The sequence below is a fragment of the Leptonychotes weddellii genome, chromosome 5 (assembly GCF_054177405.1).
Source record: "Leptonychotes weddellii isolate Sample4059 chromosome 5, ASM5417740v2, whole genome shotgun sequence".
NCBI classification, from domain to species: Eukaryota; Metazoa; Chordata; class Mammalia; order Carnivora; family Phocidae; genus Leptonychotes; species Leptonychotes weddellii.
In genome coordinates, this window is record NC_138373.1 from 118794459 (window position 1) to 118814777 (window position 20319).

The window sequence follows — 20319 nt, forward strand, 5'->3', positions numbered from 1 at the left end:
TCGAATTCTGCCCTCATGATCCAGTAGTTGTTTATCTCTCTTTTTCTCAGCTTTTTTATTTTCCATCATTTGGTCTTCTATATCACTAATTCTCTCTTCTGCCTCATTTATCCTAGCATTTAGAGCCTCCATTTTTGATTGCACCTCATTAATAGCCTTTTTGATTTCAACTTGGTTAGATTTTAGTTCTTTTACTTCCCTAGAGAGGTTTTCTCTAATATCTTCCATGCTTTTTTCAAGCCCAGCTAGTATCTTTAAAATCGTCATTCTGAACTCTAGTTCTGACATCTTACTAATGTCCGTATTGATTAGGTTCCTGGCAGTCGGTACTGCCTCTTGTTCTTTTTTTTGAGGTGATTTTTTCCATCTTGTCATTTTGTCCAGAGGACAATAGATGAATGAGAGAACAAAATGCTAATGGGGTAACAACGACCCCAGAAAAATATACACTAAACAACTCAGACCTGAAACCGGGGGAAAAGAAAGGGAAAGAAAGAAAAAAAGGAAAAAAAAAAAAAAAGGAAAAGATTAAGAAAAATAGAATATGATCAAATATGATCAGGCTGGTGCATAGATCAGTGCCACACACTAGATTTTGGGCGTATTTTGGTCTGTTTGAAGAAAGTGCCTCCCAAAATTTTAAAGAAAGGAAAACTTACATATATACAAAAATAAGGGTAAATACGATGAAGGGATGGAATATGACTGTAAAGATGAAAATTGTAAAAGATTGTATGAAAGGAATTGATAAGAAGATTGAAAAAAAGAAGAGGAAAAAAAGGGAGAGAATGTGATCAGGCAGGAGACTAGAACAAAGCCATACACTAGAGATTTAGGGTATATTTTGGTTTGTTAGAAGAAACTGTATCCCAAAATTTTAAAGAGAGAACAACTTATATATATACCAAAATAAGGTTAACTACTATGAAGGGATAGAATATGACTCTAAAAATGAAAACTAAAAAAGATTTTTAAAAAAGGGATTATAAGATATTGGTTGAAAAAGGGAAAAAGAAGAATTCAAAAGAAAAAAAAAGGAATTAAAAAAATTAACTTTGAAAGACTAAAGAATCAGGGGGAAAAAGCCGTGAATTCTACGTGCAGTATTCCCCTAGTGCTGGCGTTTTTCTGTTCTCATTGATCCATAAGCTTGGTCTTGGCGGCTGTTCTTGCTGATCTTCTGGGGGAGGGGCCTGTTGCCGTGGTCCCCAAATGTCTTTGCCGGAGGCGGAATTGCCCCACCCTTGCCCAGTCTGGGCTAAGTAATCTGCTCGGGTTTGCTCTCGGGAGCTTTTGTTCCCTGCAAGCTTTCCGTACAGCTTTGGAGGACGAGAGTGAAAATGGCGGCCTCCCAATCTCCACCCTGGAGGAGCCGAGAACTCAGGGCCCCGCTCTTCACTGCACCCCCAGAGAAAAGCAGTCAGTCACTCCCGTCTCCCCCGTCTCCGGCTGCACTCCGTGCTCACCCAGCCTGTGACCAAGCGTTTCTATCTCTGGCACACGACCCCGTGTGGAGTCTCCAAACCCGGCAGATCCCTGCGGTGTGCTCCCGCGCTGCTCCTCCCAGGGGAGGAAGGGGAGTCTCCCTGGATCTGCCACTTGTTGGGTCCCTGCTGGAGGAGCAGTGGCCCGACTATGCCATGGGTCACGGTTTATGGCAAACCCGAGCTGAGAGTCCGCGCCTCGGCTCCATCTCTGCAGCCGGCTTCCCGGCTCCGACACCTGGGAGCTCTGCCGCACTCAGGCACCCCGGTCTTACTGTGACCCCGAGGGTCCTGAGATCACACTGTCCCACGAGGGTTCCACCCCCCGCTTAGCCACTGGAGCGATGTCCCTCAGCAGAGCTGACTTATAAAAGTTCCAATTTTGTGCTCTGCGGCTCTATCACTTGCTGCTATTGGCTGACGGAGGCCCCCTCCCCCGCCGTCTATCCTCCCGAATATCGCCTTGGATTCACTTCTCCGCACGTCCTACCTTCCAGAAAGTGGTCGCTTTTCTGTTCGGAGAGTTGTTGCTATTCTTTTCTTCGAGCTCTTGTTGAGTTCGTAGGTGTTCAGAATGGTTTGATCCCTACCTAGCTGAATTCCTGGGACGGACAAAATTTAGGTCTCCTACTCCTCCGCCATCTTGCTCCTCCAATATAGTGTATTTTAATAGAAAGCTATAGTATTGTTCTCATATTTTCTTTTAAATGCCCTTACAGAATCTAAACTCATGTCATTTTCTATTGTTAGATTCTTCTCTGTTGTAAAATACCTCCCCATCTCTAAACAAGTACAGGCTTACCCTGCTATCTGAAAGTAGAGTGTTCCTATGAGACCTTTTGTAAGTCTGAATGGTGTAAAGCAAAGAAATAATTACTATTAACTTATACGGAAGATTTTTTAAGCATTCCCAGACTCAAAAAATAACCTCTTTTAGGCTTTTTGCTAACAGATACACAAAATCAATCAAAATACAGCACAGATGCCCCAGACACGGTTCAAAGCTGTGGTGGCTTGATGCTGAGATGTTGAGTATAGGTCCTGGGGAAGGAGTGTGAGTGTAGGTCCTGGGGAAGGAGCATGGTGGGGCACCTTTAGCTGCCCAGGGCGAGTGCTGGCTCTGTAACCGTTCAGTGCAAAACAAACCCGGAATGCTCTTTTCACTTTTTGTCGTTTTTTTGTAAAAGTGAAAGTCTTTGGATTTCTTTTGGTTAATGAAAACAGGTTCTAGTGTAGGTCTTTTGTAAAGATAAAGTGGTGTAATGCAAACTTTTGAAAAGCAGGAGTACCTGTATTGAGAATGTTTTCAATTTATTCATTTTAAAGTGGGGGGGAGAGGTCAGTTATAACTTTTAAACAGAATTGATTATAGAGTAGATTAAACACTTTTGAGTTTCTTTAAATTATTTCTTCCTCATTTACTGAGGGATTCATTTGGGGAATACCTTTTTAGTTGTAAAGCCTTCCACAATAAATTGCTGCATTTAATAGGTATTAGTGTTTGTGAATTGAATTGTCAGTACAACTTGGGATACACTCATGGTGATGTTTCCAAACCTGTTTTTAATATCATGAAATCATTCCTAGCACAATGTGGGTTTTCATTTTTTCAAAATTAAAATAAATTGTTTATACTAATATGTAAACTGAATAATTTATGTATGAGAATAAGGAAGTTATTTGTCCCGAAGATGACTGTGGACATGACAAAGAAGTTGATAATGAATGAAGCAAATGTGAATGAAACAAATCTCTTTGATTACACTTGATTGTATAGTAGCTTTTTTTTATTACTATTTTCAAGTAATACTGCCTATCACATGCATTCATGACTAGCATTTTTATTGCTAACTAATGTGAATTATTGGCATTGCTTTAAATTAATTAAAAGTGTTTTCTACTATTGAAAAACTTCTATGTTTAGATAAGAATTGAAAAATATTTGAAAATATACCCATGAGGAAGTGGACTGATTTTTGAAAAATATTCTAAAATCTTACTTTATTGCATATCTGAAATGGAATTTGATGAATTTTTTTGAAAAGTTTTCAAATATATGATGATTTTCCTCCTCAGAAAAAGATGTTAACAGAACAGATCGAACAAACAAGTTTTATGAAGGCCAAGATAATCCAGGGTTGATTTTGCTTCATGATATTTTGATGACCTATTGTATGTATGATTTTGACTTAGGTAAGTTCTCTTCTAATATGCTAATTTTAAAAGATTTATATATATTTATTTTAGAATTTAAATTTATTAACCTGTTAGGCATACGTAACAGCTCTGTGGGCTAGTTTCTATAGGGATTGTTCTGTTGGACTGGAAACTTGGAAGGCTGTGATTCCCCGATTGTGCACTGAAGAGCACTGGCTTGCCACAGCATACTTGTGGGGCAATGTGGGATATTTTAAGTTTTTGAGAAAAGATAGTGACATCTGTAAGGATACTGCTCTGAGTCCTCGCTGAAGTAGTTCAGAGTTTCAACATTAGATCTCCAAATTCCTCCTGATGAAGTTATAGTTTTGCAAAGCAGGGCTTTTGGCTTTGTCGTGATAAGCAAGTACTGTGTGAAAATAGATGAGGGACAGGAAATGAGGATGGTGGTATCCAGTTGGATTCCAAAATTTGAGAAGTAGTGCAGTGCCCAACATGTGCTACGTTCATAGGACATAAATAGTTGCTAAATTGTTTGGATCTAAGTACTTAATAAATGGAAATGTTAGTTTATTTCTTTGAGCCTAGGGGTGCCTTAGAAAAAATTACTAAGACATTATGGAGTCTGAACTGAGAAAGTTTGGGAAACTTTGTTTTAAATGCTTTCCTCCCTTGTGAAGGAAAATACTGATATGATGATATCTTGGACAAGCCATGCAGATAAATATTATCTAGGCCATGTAGAACTTTACTCTTTTTTCTTGGTAAGTGTGTTTCCTACCAAAATGGGATAGCAAGACGGGCTGGTAGGGGCAGTAGTGGATTGCATGAAGATTTAAGGGGTAGAAAATATAAGGAATTAATATTTTAAGGGGTAAGGGAACTCAAGCTGTTTCTTTAAAGGAAATTCTCTGTGCATCAGCCTTTAAGTAAGTATAAGGAATGGAAAAGTTTCTGAGTTATCTACCATGTGAGTGATTCCCAAGTAGAGAATAATGGAAATAGGTGTTTTCCAGATTATTTTAATAGAGCTTGAGACAGCTTTTGGAGAAGGTAATTGGATATTTAGCATATTAAACCTAAATGAACCTTGAATTATGGTACATTTTCCTCACCATTTGTATCTTTGTGAATTCCTCCTCTTTTGTATGTTAGGGGGAAGATATAAACTCTTTTGTGGATCTTGAGGCATCAGCCTCTTTGGTGACAGTAAATTGAAAACCACAGATCTCTCTTTAAAATGTAAAATTTAGCCAGTCCTATCTATCACACCTCAAATTGGATCATTGAAAATAGGTTAGGGGCATCTGGGTGGCTCAGTCATTAAGCGTCTGCTTTCGGCTCCGGTCATGGTCCCAGGGTCCTGGGATTGAGCCCCGCATCGGGCTCCCTGCCCTGCGGGAAGCCTGCTTCTCCCTCTCCCACTCCCCCTGCTTGTGTTCCCTCTCTTGCTGTCTCTTTCTCTGTCAAATAAATAAATAAAATCTTAAAAAAAAAAAAGAAAAGAAAAAGAAAACAGGTTAAAGCGCTGTCATACTTGATTTTGACTCATTACTAATAGCAGCCTTTTGACGAAGTGGGGAAATAATCCCAATTTTATGAGTGAGGTTTTATTGTTTTAGAGAGTGACTCAAGGTTGCACAAGTAGTAAATATTGGACTGGGGTAGAGACCCAGGTCTTTATTTCAGGCTGGCATTTTTACCTCTACACATCCGCCACGCTGACCCATTGCCATTTTACTACAGGGACTAGGACCATTGTCTTAGGGAACAAGAGGCATTGTCTTGTACTCTCAGGTGATAATTTTGAGATAGGAATTCATGCATATTTTTTGGAGTTCCTAAATGCTAGTTTTTTCAGGGCATAGTCCCAGACCACTAACTGGGTAAATTGCTATCTTCATTTGTCCATATTAATCCCTCATTCTTTCTAGTCAAATACTTAGGTTATCTGAATCATAAGCCAAGGTTCCTGAACTCTGGCCTTGTGAGGAGCCAAGGTAGTTTTCATAAAGCAGTGCACCACATTTCTTGTCTTTTATCATGGCAAAGTAACCTGGGCTGTAAATTTACTCTTGTAGGTAATTCTATATCATATTGAGTTGTTTGGCTTCAAAGCCCATATAGATGAGGTATAGATATATTTACATTGAATACAATCTCATTAATAGTGAGGAAGGAGACAGAAATTACCAAAAGCAGAAAGAAGAACTCAAGGAAGAATAATTTTTAGTTAGTGCAAAGACTTTACACTTAGGATGTTTCTATGGGAAATAATCTTTTTAAGTGGTGTATGTACATAATAATGATCCTAAATAACCAATAAAACATTAAATTATACCCAAAATACTGTATGTAAGAAGGCAGAGAGTGTCTAATTTAAAAAAAAATGATATCCAACTCCTAAGATTACTGTTTTTTATTTGATACTCTAAGGGCTAAGCTTCAGTTAACCTGGAAATTGACCTAGATGTAGGTGAAATTTTTCTTTTCAGTGGAAGAAAGTGTACACTAGGATGATAAGGAGTTCATTTCTCATACCTCCCCCCTGAAACAAACTTGCTATGAAAATAATTTTAGGGAACTACTTGAGAAATTGTAGTAGTGCTGATTAAGATGTGCATCAGTCAGCACTGCTGCAGGATCTTAGTGTCACCGAATGCTAATTTAAACAGCTTTAATCTTTCTTTAATTAAAAGGAATTTGTACATTAATTCCACCCCCACAACTCATGACATACCCCAAAGAACATCATGTATAAAATAAGATTAAAAGCAACTAGAGTATGAAGATTAATTTGACTTACTTCAGCTAAGACTTGTATAAGAAATATGGTAGTGATCCTATGTGAAAGCTGAAGACTTAAATAATTAAATTAGTTTCTTAGAAATTTTTATTCATTATAACTTTATAATAAAGCACTTTTTTTCCAGACGAAAGGTGCTTTGTAAATCTTTTGAATAGCACACTTTGAAATATTTTTATTATAGATTATATGCAGTCAGACCCAGTAAAGTAGTACTCGTTTGCAGTTTGTTGAATTCAGATCAAATTTCTTTCATGCTTTATATTTGTCATTGCTTTCACTGTGTCAGTGTCATGTAGAAAAGTGCTGGTAACAATTTAGTCTTCCTTCCAACCTATTTATTCTTTTTTTAAGGATTTTATTTATATATTTGAGAGAGAGAGAGAGTGAGACAGATCACAGAGGGAGAGGGAGAAGCCGACTCCCCGCTGAGCAGGGAGCCCAATGTGGGGCTCCATCCTAGGACCCTGAGATCATGACCTGAGCTGAAGGCAGACACTTAACTGACTGAGCCACCCAGGCGCCCCTATTCTTTTCTTAAAAGTGTTTTTTATTAGTCAGTGTTCTCCAGGGGAACAGAACCATTAAGGTTATGTATGTTTATATATTTTTATTTCTGTTTATATATATATATTTTATATATTTTAACATGGATACACAGAGAAAGAAAAAGATTCTTTTAAGGTGTTGGCTCACGCGTTTATGGAGACTGAGAATGAGAAGTCTCACAATCTGTTGTCTCCAAGTTGGAGACCCAGGAAAGCCTGAGAGCAGGAGAGCCAGTGGTGTAGATGCCAGTTCAGGTCTGTAGGCATGAGAACCATGAGCTCTAAAGGCAGAAGAAGATCAGTGTCTCGGTTCAGAAAGCCAGGCAGAGAGCACATTCAACCTTCCTCCATCTTTTTATTCTGTTCAAGCCCTCCATGGACTGGGTGGTGCCCAGTCTGGGGAGAGCCATCTACTTTCATCAGTTCATCAATTCAAATGCTAATCTCTTCTAGAAACACCTTCAGGCCACTCACAGAAATAATGCTTTATCAGGCTTTGAGCATCCTGAGGCCTACTCAAGTTGACAAATAAAACTAATCATCACAAGTGTGCATGGTTTTTAAAAAAGTCTGTTTGTAGAAATATTACATTTAGATATCATGTCATATGCCATTTTTTTCTGGCACTTGTCTCCAAATGTTATCCCTGGTACTGTAATAATTGGATACCCACCATGGCAACCCAAGTGTTCTTTCGTGTTAATGTGAGTAGAGCCATACTTTTCCACAGGGTGTCATGTAGACATAGGTTGATAGGAACACAGCAGTAGATGATGGGGCAGAGGCTCAGAACAGATAGAGAGAAACTTTTATTTGTAGGGAGATCCTGAGGTGATCTGAATTGTCTCTGTGTTATACCTCTAATCTGAGGTTTCTCAAGAGACTGGCCTACATGCTTTCTGAGGTCATTTGTTAAAGTTTTATTCCAAAATAGGAAGAGAGATGTAGAATCGTGGTTTTCAGAGGCATATCATTTCTAGCAGAAATATCGTCTTCCCCTTTAAAATATATACTCTTTTAATGGCTTCAGTGCACATTGATTTTTGTGAATGATAAGAATGTAAGCTTTGGACTTACACATGAAAGACTGTATTTTCCATGACTTCAAGCTACCTTGGAAAAAAAAAAAAACTTCTATGTAACTTTAACACATGTATAAAAGTTACCAAAGTTGAATGATAATATGTATGCAAGAAGGCATAGTTTGAACTTTTGCCCCTTTGTTCATTCAAAAATGTTGGTCTTAAATCTGAAATCAATTGTTAAACAGTTAAGAAAATTGAGTTTCATAAGGTGGAACTAAAAAATAAGAAGCTTGACATATTCAGGTGGAAAGCAAACAATACTTTTTGTTTAAGTGAGGGGCCTGATTCTTTAATTTTCCGGTTTTTCTTTTTAATCATAGGCTATAATTGTCATGACTGAGAAATTATAGCAGCATCAAGAGAAAGGTGGTTAGAGTGGTATTTTCAGTTAAAGAGTATTAATTGGATTAAACCCAGTTGCTAGCATTAGTTGTGCATAGAGTAACAAGAAAAGAGAGGCAAGAAGAACATAGATAGGAGTACTTAAAAGAAGTACATAATTTTGTTATGACTTCTTTTGGTTTAGATTACCAATGATCTGGTGGCTAAAGCAGTTGGACCCTTTTTCATTCTTATTTTATTTGGCTTGTTCATGGCAGTTAGGTGCTGTTGGCTGTTTGGGTCCTGAAATTTTTTTCCCCTTGACTTTTATGACAATTTTCTCCCTTGATTTTTTTCCCCCCTTCTTACTTCTGACTACTCCTTCTCAAATGTCCTTTGAGTATATACTCTTACCTTTGATGTTCCTCTGGGTTTTCTTTTTATCCCTCCTCTTTATCATAAAAATTTTGCATATTATTTTTTAATAATACTACCCTCTCTTGGTAATGATATCTACGCTAAGACACATAATAGCAGCTGTCTATCTGCTTGACATTTCAGTCTAAAACAATTCCTTTTTCTTACTGATTGCTAGACTTCCTCCTCGTTTATTTTCTTTTCTTGGTAAACGTCATTATCTACCAGTTTCTGAAAGCAAAGAAAAGATGAAATTTTAAGTGAAATCGTGGTGATATGCACAGACGGATACATAAAGCTTAGGTTTTCAGAGACATGATTTTTTTTTTTTTTTTTCCTATTCTTAGGGTATGTTCAGGGAATGAGTGACTTACTTTCCCCTCTTTTATATGTGATGGAAAATGAAGTGGATGCCTTTTGGTGCTTTGCCTCCTATATGGACCAAATGGTAAGAACAGGGGCTCCTTCCTTTAATCAAACTAATTTTGAAAATTTTAGTTGTATAATCTTATAAGATTGGTGTTTGTATTTAGACAATTATGGTGGAACTTAAAATTGCTCCATGTTGTTTGTTTGTTTCTTTTTTAAATAGCCTTTTCAAGGGGCTTGAAAATATGGACATTATTTTTAATACAAAATGTAGATAGTAAGTGCCTGTGGCACAGGAATAATCAGGATTTAATATCAGTAAATGCTTGTGTTCTGCAGAAGAGCTGTGAGTCATAGAATATTGATGGAATAGATGAATTCAGTGCTTATGAAGTAGTTGAACTTTCATATCTTCTTTGGAGATAAAGCTTAGTCATGCCAAGTAATATCCTTACTTTTTGTGAACATTTTGGATTTTGTCATTATAGTAACTGATTTTTCTTCTGAATCTGTTTGAACTATTTGTAACAGTGACACTTTCTTAGTAATTCATTGTTATTTTCTCAGTAGCATGTGATTATTAGAGTTGAACTATGTTTATATATACATATTATTACAAAGAACATTTTATCTATTGATAATAGCTTGGAGACAGAATTCTGGGACAATAGCACAGAGTATTAACAGAGGAACAAAATAGAATAGTCTTCTCAAGTAATCTGTTAGAAAGAAAAAAACAGCAGAGGGCTAAGAGTAGATAAAGGCATATGAAATCCAAAGACCTGAATACATAGGTCACTGTACTGTTTCAGAGAAAAACTAATATACTTGATGCTGGACTTTGATGTTGGGTATTCACTGCAAGGGGATAAAGATTTTGAATATGTAATCATATGCAACGTTTCCCTGTAATACAGGGTTTAATTCATTTTCTGGGATATAAATGTGGAGTTTAGAAGAAGTACCCTTCTCTTTTTTCCATACTTCTGTTCTTCTCTTGCTTGCCAATTTTTCTTTTCCCCCCTAGTTTTTCCCACTTTTATCTATTTCTTCAAGTCTCTTATATCCATGGTTCCAACTCATCCTCACTTCTCCTACTTCTTTTCCAAATGCATATTTGATAAGATTTGATAAGTTTAAAAATATCTTTTACTGTTAATAAGTATTCAGAGTACATAGTCATGAACATGAATTAATGTTTTAGATTATTTGGAAAGATTATTAATTGCAGTAATCTGCTAATATCATAGTTTGTCTTCCTTACCTTTTGATTGATTGATTTTACCTGCCTTCTTAGTTCCAATTATTCCCAAGTGCTCTAGAAACCTGAGGCATTTGTTATAAAGGTCTGTACAACTGATACTAATTGTATAAAAACTGTTGTCTGCCTTTCTTGTGTTTTTGTTGTTTATCCTCTTTTCACTAGAGCTAGTATGTTCCTTGATAGGTCATGTCTTTGTTTAACTAGTTTTCCGGTGTGCTTCCAGAATTTTCCTAATGCCAACATGAGGTTTTTGTGCAACAGATTTTTGTAGAATAAACACATGAATATTTCCCCAGTGCTTAGTTTAGACCTTTACTTATAGTAAGTATTCCAAAAAAATTAACATGAACATACTGCATTTAGATTTTTACAATAATAACTTTCATAAAATTGAGCCAGTATTGGCATGTTAAAAAAATTGGCTTATGATGCCATGTACGTACACCTACATGCATATGTACATACATACTTGTGCATGTATTTAGGTCTCATATGTAAAGACTTTTCTGAACATTTGTAATATACACTTTACAGTCTGTTTGTCATTTTTGTGTATGAAGGTTCAAATTCTTTCTTCTTTTTCATTGTAAATGTTCTCTGTGTTTGCCTTTTCCATTGAGGACAGTCTGGGGATTTTTCTAGTCTTTATTCTAAAAAAATCTCAATATATTGTCTACTCACATTTTTTTTTCGATTTGAATAAAAGGGCAATATTTTGCAATCAAAATAATCTGCATGATTATTTTTTACTGCATTGCTATTGGCTTGGTGTCCTTTAATCTATACTGCTATTTGACTCCTTTTTGTTTCACAGCTCTATTTCATGTAAGTTTTTATTTCTTTTGTGATGACTGAATCTAATGTCCATAGATTTACTTTTTTTATATTTACTCATATCTAATGTAGGTGTAGGCATAGGCTATGTGTCTATTACAGAAATATTATGGAACGATTAGAAAAATGATCTACTGAACTTTCTTATACCCACTATTCATTTCACCATGTAATTTAGTTCTTCCCTTCCTTCTCCTCACCTCCCTCCCCTATATATGTGTGTGTATATACATATATATGCATGTGTATATATACACAGATATTAAGATAGATATATACATATATGTATATATCTCTCTATATACATATATATGTGTTACATGCACACATACGTATGTATTTGTATGCACACATGTATTTATTTTACAAATACAGTTGAAGCCATTTGTATATCCATTGTTGATCTCATTTTCCCCTCTCCCAGAGTAGCTACTTTTCCAAAGTAGCTGTCATTTTGGGAGTGCTTCTTTTTATAGCAGATCGTGCCATGTTGGTACTCCCAAACCAACTCTAACCTTTGGCTGTCATAATAAAAATGATGGTGTTAATCAAAGAGTTGATTCTGTCTTTCCCTTACAGGTCTATGTGGTAAATGTGAAGAAACAATATCCCAAAGGCTTGTGTCAGTCTAGTAAACTAGTTCTTTAAGGCATAAAGGAGAAATCAGGTTTTTTTTAAAGATTTGTTTATTTATTTTAGAGAGAGAGTGTGCAGGGGGAGGGGCAGAGGGAGAGGGAAAGCAAATCTCAAGCATACGCCCCGCTGTGCAGGGCTGGATCCCATGACCCTGAGACCATGACCTGAGCCGAAATCAAGAGTCAGATGCTTAATCGACTAAGCCACCCAGGCGCCCCAAGAAATCAGTTATTTGAGAATCAGTAGCTTTAAAAATGTTATTTTACTTTATTTTTACCAAGAATGATGCTTTGTCTCCAAAACTTAAATAGAAGTTTGAGGGAAGAGATGTTGTCTTTAGGCTTTTTATAAGCATTAGCACAGTAGGTTACCATAGAGGGGTTGGGGCACATGGATAAAAGGGATTGGAATGATCTAAGGAGACTTTACATTATTTTGGTCTCCCCACCCATCTCACAACCCTTGACTAAAGTTTTGGTAGGGAGTCTGCTCAACTTTGCAGAGTATTTAAAATTATATAAACCATAGCTTTTGTCATACTTTGTGATCTCAGGACCCCTTCACACTCTTAGATATTGAGGACTCTGAGAACATTTGTTTATGTAGGTTATATCTTTTGATGTTTATCTATATGAAAAATTAATACTGAGAAGTGTATGAACATTTATTAGTTATTTAAAAATAACAATAAACCTTTTATACTTTAATATACATAATACTATCTTTTAATGAAAAGTAACTTTTCCAAAACAGAAACAATTTACTGAGAAGAGGGATTGTTTTCCATTTTCCATTTTCTTTGATGTCTAGTTTAATGGAAGACAGCTGGATTTTCATATCTGCCCCTGTATTCAGTCTACTGCGATAGCACTCCTCATACAGCCTTTACCATTGTGGGAGAATTTAAAGTGCAAAATGCATATAGTATTTTAGAATTGTCATGAAAATGGTTTTGACTTCATAGATTCCCTAATGTCATCAAATTTAAGAAATAATTAAAATTAGTTCTTCAAAATAAGATATATGTTACAGCTAAAATTTATTTTATATGACAATTTGAAGAAATATTTAACAATGGAAGTGATTTAGTAAAAGTTTATTGCCCAGATGTGTGTTTCTTTCACCAACTTCCTTATTTCATGTAAGAAATCAGTGTATCAGTCTATAGCTCTGCATTCTTAAGTGAAATGAATAGAGGAAAAAAATAATCCTTAGTTTGAGACCAAGGATTCTCTTTCCCTCCTTTTTAATGTTGCTTTAGCTTTTTAATTTAATTTGTTGTGATTTTTAAGAATATAACCAGTGTGGTATAAGTCCAGCATTTGTCCTTAAACTCATGGTTTGGTTATCAGTGATTTTGTAATGTAAAATATTTATTAAGTATTATTTATGTGGTGACATTTATTTCCCTTTAAAGCATCAAAATTTTGAAGAACAAATGCAAGGTATGAAGACCCAGCTAATTCAACTAAGTACCTTACTTCGATTGTTGGATAGTGGATTTTGCAGTTACTTAGGTAAGTTTAGTGAATCAAATTATATACCCAACAGAGGCGCCTGGGTGGCTCAGTCGTTGAGCGTCTGCCTTCGGCTCAGGTCATGATCCCAGGGTCCTGGGATCGAGCCCCGCATCAGGCTCCCTGCTCAGCGGGAAGCCTGCTTCTCCCTCTCCCACTCCCCCTGCTTGTGTTCCCTCTCTCGCTGTGTCTCTCTCTGTCAAATAAATAAATAAAATCTTTAAAAAAAAAAAATTATATACCCAACAAATTGTAGGGTAATATATACAGAGAGAAAAAATGGAAAGAACTGTCTTAAAGATACATATACCCTTATCACTATTGCCTGAGTTCCTTTGAGGAATAAAAGTGTGGGACGAAACTTTCTTTGTATAATGCCTTAAGACAGTTTATTCATAAAATGAATTATTTGTTGTTTTTTTATGGTTTTCTTTTAAACAAATTTGAATTGTTTCCTTGAATTAGTAGAAGGCAATTAAATTTCTAGGACTTCTAGTAGCTTAAGCTGCATGGAAAAATTTGAGTTTGAAATAGGTTACTGTATTCTGAGATAATTAGCATAAGAGTAAGCCATATATATGTGTTTTTTTTTCCATTTTGTATAGAATCTCAGGACTCTGGATACCTTTATTTTTGCTTCAGATGGCTTTTAATTAGATTTAAAAGGGAATTTAGTTTTCTAGATATTCTTCGATTATGGGAGGTAAGTTCTTAAATTGTTATACAAATGTAATATTTATTATGGAAAGAAACACTTTATTCTGTAGAGTATAAATGGATTATAATAGCCTAACTGAAATTTCTAAAGCATGTATGTTATGAAATTCTGATGGTTTTATGGTCTTTACTTAATGATCTTGAATATTTGGTCTTTGGAGCATTTTTTATAAATCTCAATCCTCATGTGATTTGGGACCACTGGGTTTCCTAGAACCACTTTTCTAGATGATTCATAATTGTTTTCTTTCCTTGGGAGGCTTGACTTTATGTGAGGTTCTTCCACATTCTGGTATAGATTTGTATAGAGTTCAAGGAAGTTTTGACACACAGTCAGGTGAGATGGCACTTTGTAGTCTGAAGTATTGGGAGGGAGCTGATTTGTGTTTTGCTTTTTTAAAGAACTTTAAGGCAGAGAAAAAGACTAAGAATAATACAGCAAACATCTTGTGAATATATAACCATTTAATTAGTTTCTGATATTTTGCTTGTTTGCACCAACAATGTTGCAATGAACATCATATTTAACACTAAGGCAAGTATCTTAATATTCCAATTTTCATGTATACCTCTGAATATGTCCTTAGAATAAATTTCTAGATACCTCTGAATCAAAGACTAGTCAGTTTTTAAGTCTGTTGATAGATTTTGCCAGATTACTCCCAAGAAGAGGTGAGAGATGATTATTTTTCAGAATGGGCACACCAAAGATAGGAAAGGCCACATTTAATCACTTGTAGTCAGCTTGGACTCTGACCTGATTACCTTAGCTAATTACTTGGGGTTGAGGAGATGGAACATAATTGTGGATTAAAAAAACAAACAAACATCCCACCATCCATATTTAACATATGTAAACATTTTGCCATATTTACTTCTAGTTTTTCTTTTTTCCAAGAAAAAGAATTAAAGATATATCTCCACCCCAAGTCCCATTTCCCTGTCCCCAACTCTAGAGGATATTCATGAATGTATATCCTTTTATTCATTTTGGACCCAGGGTAACTTGATTAAAGCAGAAAATTACTGTTTTCTTCTAAAATATGTTAATTGTTAACAGATCAGTATGCTTTTAAAAGAGAATGTTGGTGTAATTGCTGATTGCTACCTTATCTTTATAAAGGCAAGGGGTTACAGAAATTCTCCCAAGGAAGGAAGGGGGGAATAATCCATTTGGATAATAAATAGACATATATAGTGGAACCCATGTGTCCTCTGAGGCTTTTACAGCTGGAAATTGGTTCCTACACTTCTGGTGACCATGCTACCATTAGGGAAGGTGATGTGCTAATTGAAGGATCATTGCTTCCTGTGGGATGATTTCTTCTGTTTGAAATTAGAAGTAAAACTCATATGTTCTTGAGCTGGAATTCTATTTCATTTAATGTGATTAATTAATTTTGGGGGGGTCATTATAAAATTTAATCTTAGTGGTTTAATAATTAAGCAAAAAAGCACAATAATTATCACATCCTGATTTTCCATTAAATATGTTGCTGACAACATTGTATTTTTTTAAAAGAATTTATTTATTTATAAATTGGAGTATAGTTGACATATAGTATTATTAGTTTGATATACAACATAGTGCTTCAGCATTTATATACATCATGAAATGCTCTCCATGTAGTTACCATCTATCACCATACAAAGTTATGACAATACTATTGACCACATTCCCTGTGTTGTATTTTACATGCCCATGACTTGTTTATTTTATAACTGGGATTTTGTACCTCTTAATCCCCTTCAGTTTTGCCCACCTTCCCATTTCCCTTTGACAACCACCATTTTGTTCTCTGTATGGAATCACAGTTTAAAGTTTATCAGTTTGGTTGAATAAGTATCTCAACTTCTTTTTTAAAGGATGAATTGAGAATATTATTACTGTATAGCTAGAATAATCCTCAATCTGTTTACCAAATAAATTGAACTTCTAATGAAAATTTTGAGCTTAATTGCATTGTAATTAAAAATTGGATTTAGTCTGAAAATTATTCAATTTGATTTTCTCTTGATGAAAGAAGTAAAAACATTTCAGGTGTGCTTTAATAGTATTGTTTATGTGGGTCTTTTTCGCTTTCCAGATAAGATATTGTTATGTACATTATTATTTGAGGTCATTAACTTTATTTAAGAAGTGCAGCTATTGATCAGATGTTTTATACATTTGGATATAAATTTTGGGTAGTTGATTCAGTTTTTGTCACAATCAGGGATACTCTGTGTTATGTAATATAATGTAGAGCTATCTCTGGGTAGTTTTGATCCCATGCACTATTAACTGAATTTTTTTTTCTTTTATATCCACGATTTAGCTTTTTTTTTTAATTTCTCCAGAGATTGAAGGTGATTTAAAAGTGAGAAACTGAAAGGTCAGGAAAATACTGAAAATGCCTCTAACCTTATACCTTAAACTCATGGGTGTAAGTTTCTTAATTAATATCATTTATCATATAAATTAGGCTCAGTGATTTGCTTATTGTAGTTACCTAAAGGGCCACATTTGGAATTCATCATATTCACATAATGTTAAACTTGATATTAGTTACTATGTAGGTAAAGGTAAGACTTCTCCACTCCTCATTTCCTAACTAGAAAAACAGTGGTCTACCCCATCTAGACAACTTCTGCTTTGCATAGAAGTCATTCAGAGTTCAGCATTGTTTCTGTGAGGAAAATATTTTAGAATTGATATAGTTTACTAAATAGTTCTATTTTTTATAGGTAATGTGGACTGAACTGCCATGTAAAAATTTCCATCTTCTTCTCTGTTGTGCTATTCTGGAATCAGAAAAGCAGCAAATAATGGAAAAGCATTATGGCTTTAATGAAATACTAAAGGTAGTTATTCCTTTAATTTAGATTTTAATATTTTGGCTCTTTCCTTCGTTTGGTGGTACCAATACACAAAACATTTCCTTGGAGCTTTATTGAGTCCCTTGAATAAAACTTAAATTGTATCAATAACACTTAATACTAAACTGACTCTGAGAATGACAGTTCAATGACTACATACTGGCCAGTTATTTTTACCTGGCTAATTAGGAAGAAAAGGAAATTCAGCAAATGCTCTTTTATGTAGTTTAGTTTTCTAAAAAAAATAATTGCCTTTTGCTTATAACTTTGAGATAGTAGACTTGGGACAGATGCTGGATTTAATGTTCCATAAGCTTATTATTCTTTAACTTTAAAACTGAAAGATATATTGAATTTCCTGCTTACTTGTAGTATGTGAAGACTTTTAAGGATTTTATCTGCAGGGAAATATAACTGGTAATAAATTGTTTATATAGTAGAATATAATAGTGTTTTTAGTTTCAATTATCATTTTATTTTATGGATTCATTTTAGCATATCAATGAATTGTCCATGAAAATTGATGTGGAAGATGTACTATGCAAGGCAGAAGCAATTTCTCTACAGATGGTAAAATGCAAGGTATACAGTGTTTTAAATAATTGTAAGATTTTTTATTTGTATGCATTTGGTGGGTTGAGGTCAAGAAAGAATTTTTCTTCGTAGAAGTAAGATAAATGGCAATTTTAGCAAGTTGAAGGCAGGCACCAAGCATTAGCTAGGATTTTGTTTACCATTATGGATTTTATAGCACTTAATTGAAAACAGTCAATTAATTACGCTAGATAAGAAACGTAGGACAGCAAAATGGCAAAAATAATGAAAACGTCTCTGCAACAACTAACAAGGCTGTAGAATTTAAGTATTGATGTATTATCCAGTCTGAATAGAGCCTAGGATCTTATGTTAAATACAGATGCTAACCAGAAATAATTAAATGAATAGTATTTAGTCTGTGTCTTTACAACTGAATCAGTCAGGCTCTTAGTTCTTTCTAAAAACAAGGCAAATTTGATGTATTATGATCTGAATTCAAACCAAATCATTCTTCTGATGTATTTTATGAGAGTTCCTATTTGGTCTTTGTGTCATTTGTTCATGGTTCCAAAAACTTATTTTGGTTCACTTCTACAAACATTTATTTGATAGCTATTCTGTTCAAAATATGTCAGACACTTCTTTCTTAAAGGAACCTTGTGCATTAAGGGAGAAAGATGCTGTAAATAAGATCTCATTTAATACCTAAGATTCTATAATAACAGGTAGAATGAAATAAACGCTAAATATTAGAAAACGTATGTTTGGGGTGCCTGGGTGGCTCAGACAGTTAAGCGTCTGCCTTCGGCTCAGGTCATGATCCCAGGGTCCTGGGATTGAACCCTGCATCGGGCTCCCTGCTTAGCGGGAAGCCTGTTTCTCCCTCTCCCACTCCCCCTGCTTGTGTTCCCTCTCTCACTGTGTCTATCTGTCAAATAAATAAATAAAATCTTAAAGAAAGAAAAGAAGGAAAGGAAAGAAGAAAGGGAGGGAGGGGAGGGGGGAAGGAAGGAAGGAAAGAAAAAGAAGAAAGAAAGGAAAGAAAGAAAACTTAACATTTGTGGGAGTGGTAGGGTGGGGTGGAGAGTGACTAATTTAGAATAGAAGATCATGGAACCGGTTATGAAAAAAGTGGTTAGGATTTCATTTGGAGTGGAGAAGGAAGGTGTGAGAAGATACATAACAATCACACTGTTAGAGTAAATGTTCAGATTCTGGAATCAATGTAGTCTTAAGTAGAAGTGTTATTTTGTGATTACTTTTCCTGTATAGTGAAGGATGGTTTTGTGTTTAATTTTGCATATTCAGGAATTGCCACAAGCAGTTTGTGAGATCCTGGGACTTCAGGACAGTGAAGTTACAACACCAGATTCAGACACGGGTGAAGATGAAAATGTTGGCATGACTAGTTGTCCTACATCTACATTTCAGAGTGACTCCTTGCCTGTACTTGCTACCAGTGGAGCCAGAGATGACGACCAAACACAGATATCAGTGTCCCCAAATGTTAGCAGATTAACACCTGCATGATCATTCTTCTTGCTTAATTTTTGAAGAGACACTTTGTTGCAACCTTTTTCAAGTACTTGAAAGGTGGAAATTTAAAATCTTGGTATTGATCATGCTTTAAGGTTTATGGAAAGAAAGTGTACTGATGTTCTTGCATTAAAGCTTTACAAAGATTTAAACTAATTATTTTTGTAGTTACTTCTACCAAATAGCCTTTCCTTTTCAATAACATTCCTTAGTATTTTTATAGCCAAGTACATTTTATTTTCTTGCTGATGAACTGGAATTGGATAAATATTACAAGTGGAAGAGTTGGAAATTATGCACTTTGAAAAACATTCACTTTGTTTACTCTAAGTTTAGTGGGTTTTGGATTTGATTAAATTAAATGTTGGGCCTTTCTATAGCATGCTAAGCTGAGAAGTAGATTGTGTTACCCAAGTGATGAGATAAAAAATTTGTTTTTCTCTATTGTTTACAACAATACTCAGCTTAAATATTTATGCTGGTTGAATGTGATTTAAATTGGGTATTTCATCAATGCAATTTAATGTGTAGATAAAAAGAGCTATTTCAACCATAATAAGTGGATTGGCAGTATATTTTTTACATTGAAGTTTTCTTCACTTGTATATAAAAACTATATAAGTACTTATTTATGAGTATAAGAAAGGATAGGCATATTTTCTTTAACTGAATAAACTTGACTATTGATTTATATAACCTGATTTGACAAAAGTAATACATAGCTTCAATATGAGATCTTTTTCAAAACTATTTTCTTAACCAAACATTTATTTCATGGGACTACATTCAACCCTGTACCTGGTGTAATTTTAAAATTAATTGCTTGTAATCTCACTTTACTAATAATGTGTTTATTATCTTTCCTAATAATGCATTAACTGATTAATCAGGTCTTTAAATTTTTATAAAATGCTCTTTGCAAAAAGCTTATGTCAAAAATTTCAATATACTATCACGAGTCTCAAAGTAATACTTTTTTGTATATGAATGAAGCTGTTTTTACCATGCAGTGTTGCATGATTTTAAGTTATGTGGAATTAACATAACTGATTCCGTTTTAATTGTAATTTGTTAACTCCTGTACATATCATTAAAATAAATTTGAAGTTGAAGTAGTGCTTTCAGTTAAATTACACTTAGAAATAGTCTGCTAGTTCTTCATTGGAAGAAAAAAATCCAAGATGGCCCCCAGCACATTTTCTATTTTTATGTGATTGAAACAATCATTGGAA

The 20319-nt window shown here is 34.9% G+C and overlaps 1 protein-coding gene across 4 annotated transcripts in view; it reads left to right on the plus strand.

Annotated features, from left to right (window-relative positions):
* TBC1D15 (TBC1 domain family member 15) overlaps positions 1 to 20199 on the plus strand; it is an 85074-nt gene extending 64875 nt beyond the window's left edge. For all 4 annotated transcript variants that reach the window (XM_081822081.1, XM_081822078.1, XM_081822080.1 and 1 more), the window contains 7 exons: positions 3561 to 3677; positions 9166 to 9266; positions 13339 to 13438; positions 14044 to 14141; positions 16883 to 16999; positions 17510 to 17596; positions 18860 to 20199. In XM_081822081.1, coding sequence (XP_081678207.1) covers positions 3561 to 3677; positions 9166 to 9266; positions 13339 to 13438; positions 14044 to 14141; positions 16883 to 16999; positions 17510 to 17596; positions 18860 to 19081 — 842 coding nt within the window. In that variant the 3' untranslated portion in view covers positions 19082 to 20199. The remainder of the gene's footprint in view (positions 1 to 3560; positions 3678 to 9165; positions 9267 to 13338; positions 13439 to 14043; positions 14142 to 16882; positions 17000 to 17509; positions 17597 to 18859) is intronic.
* The last annotated feature ends 120 nt before the right edge of the window (positions 20200 to 20319 follow it).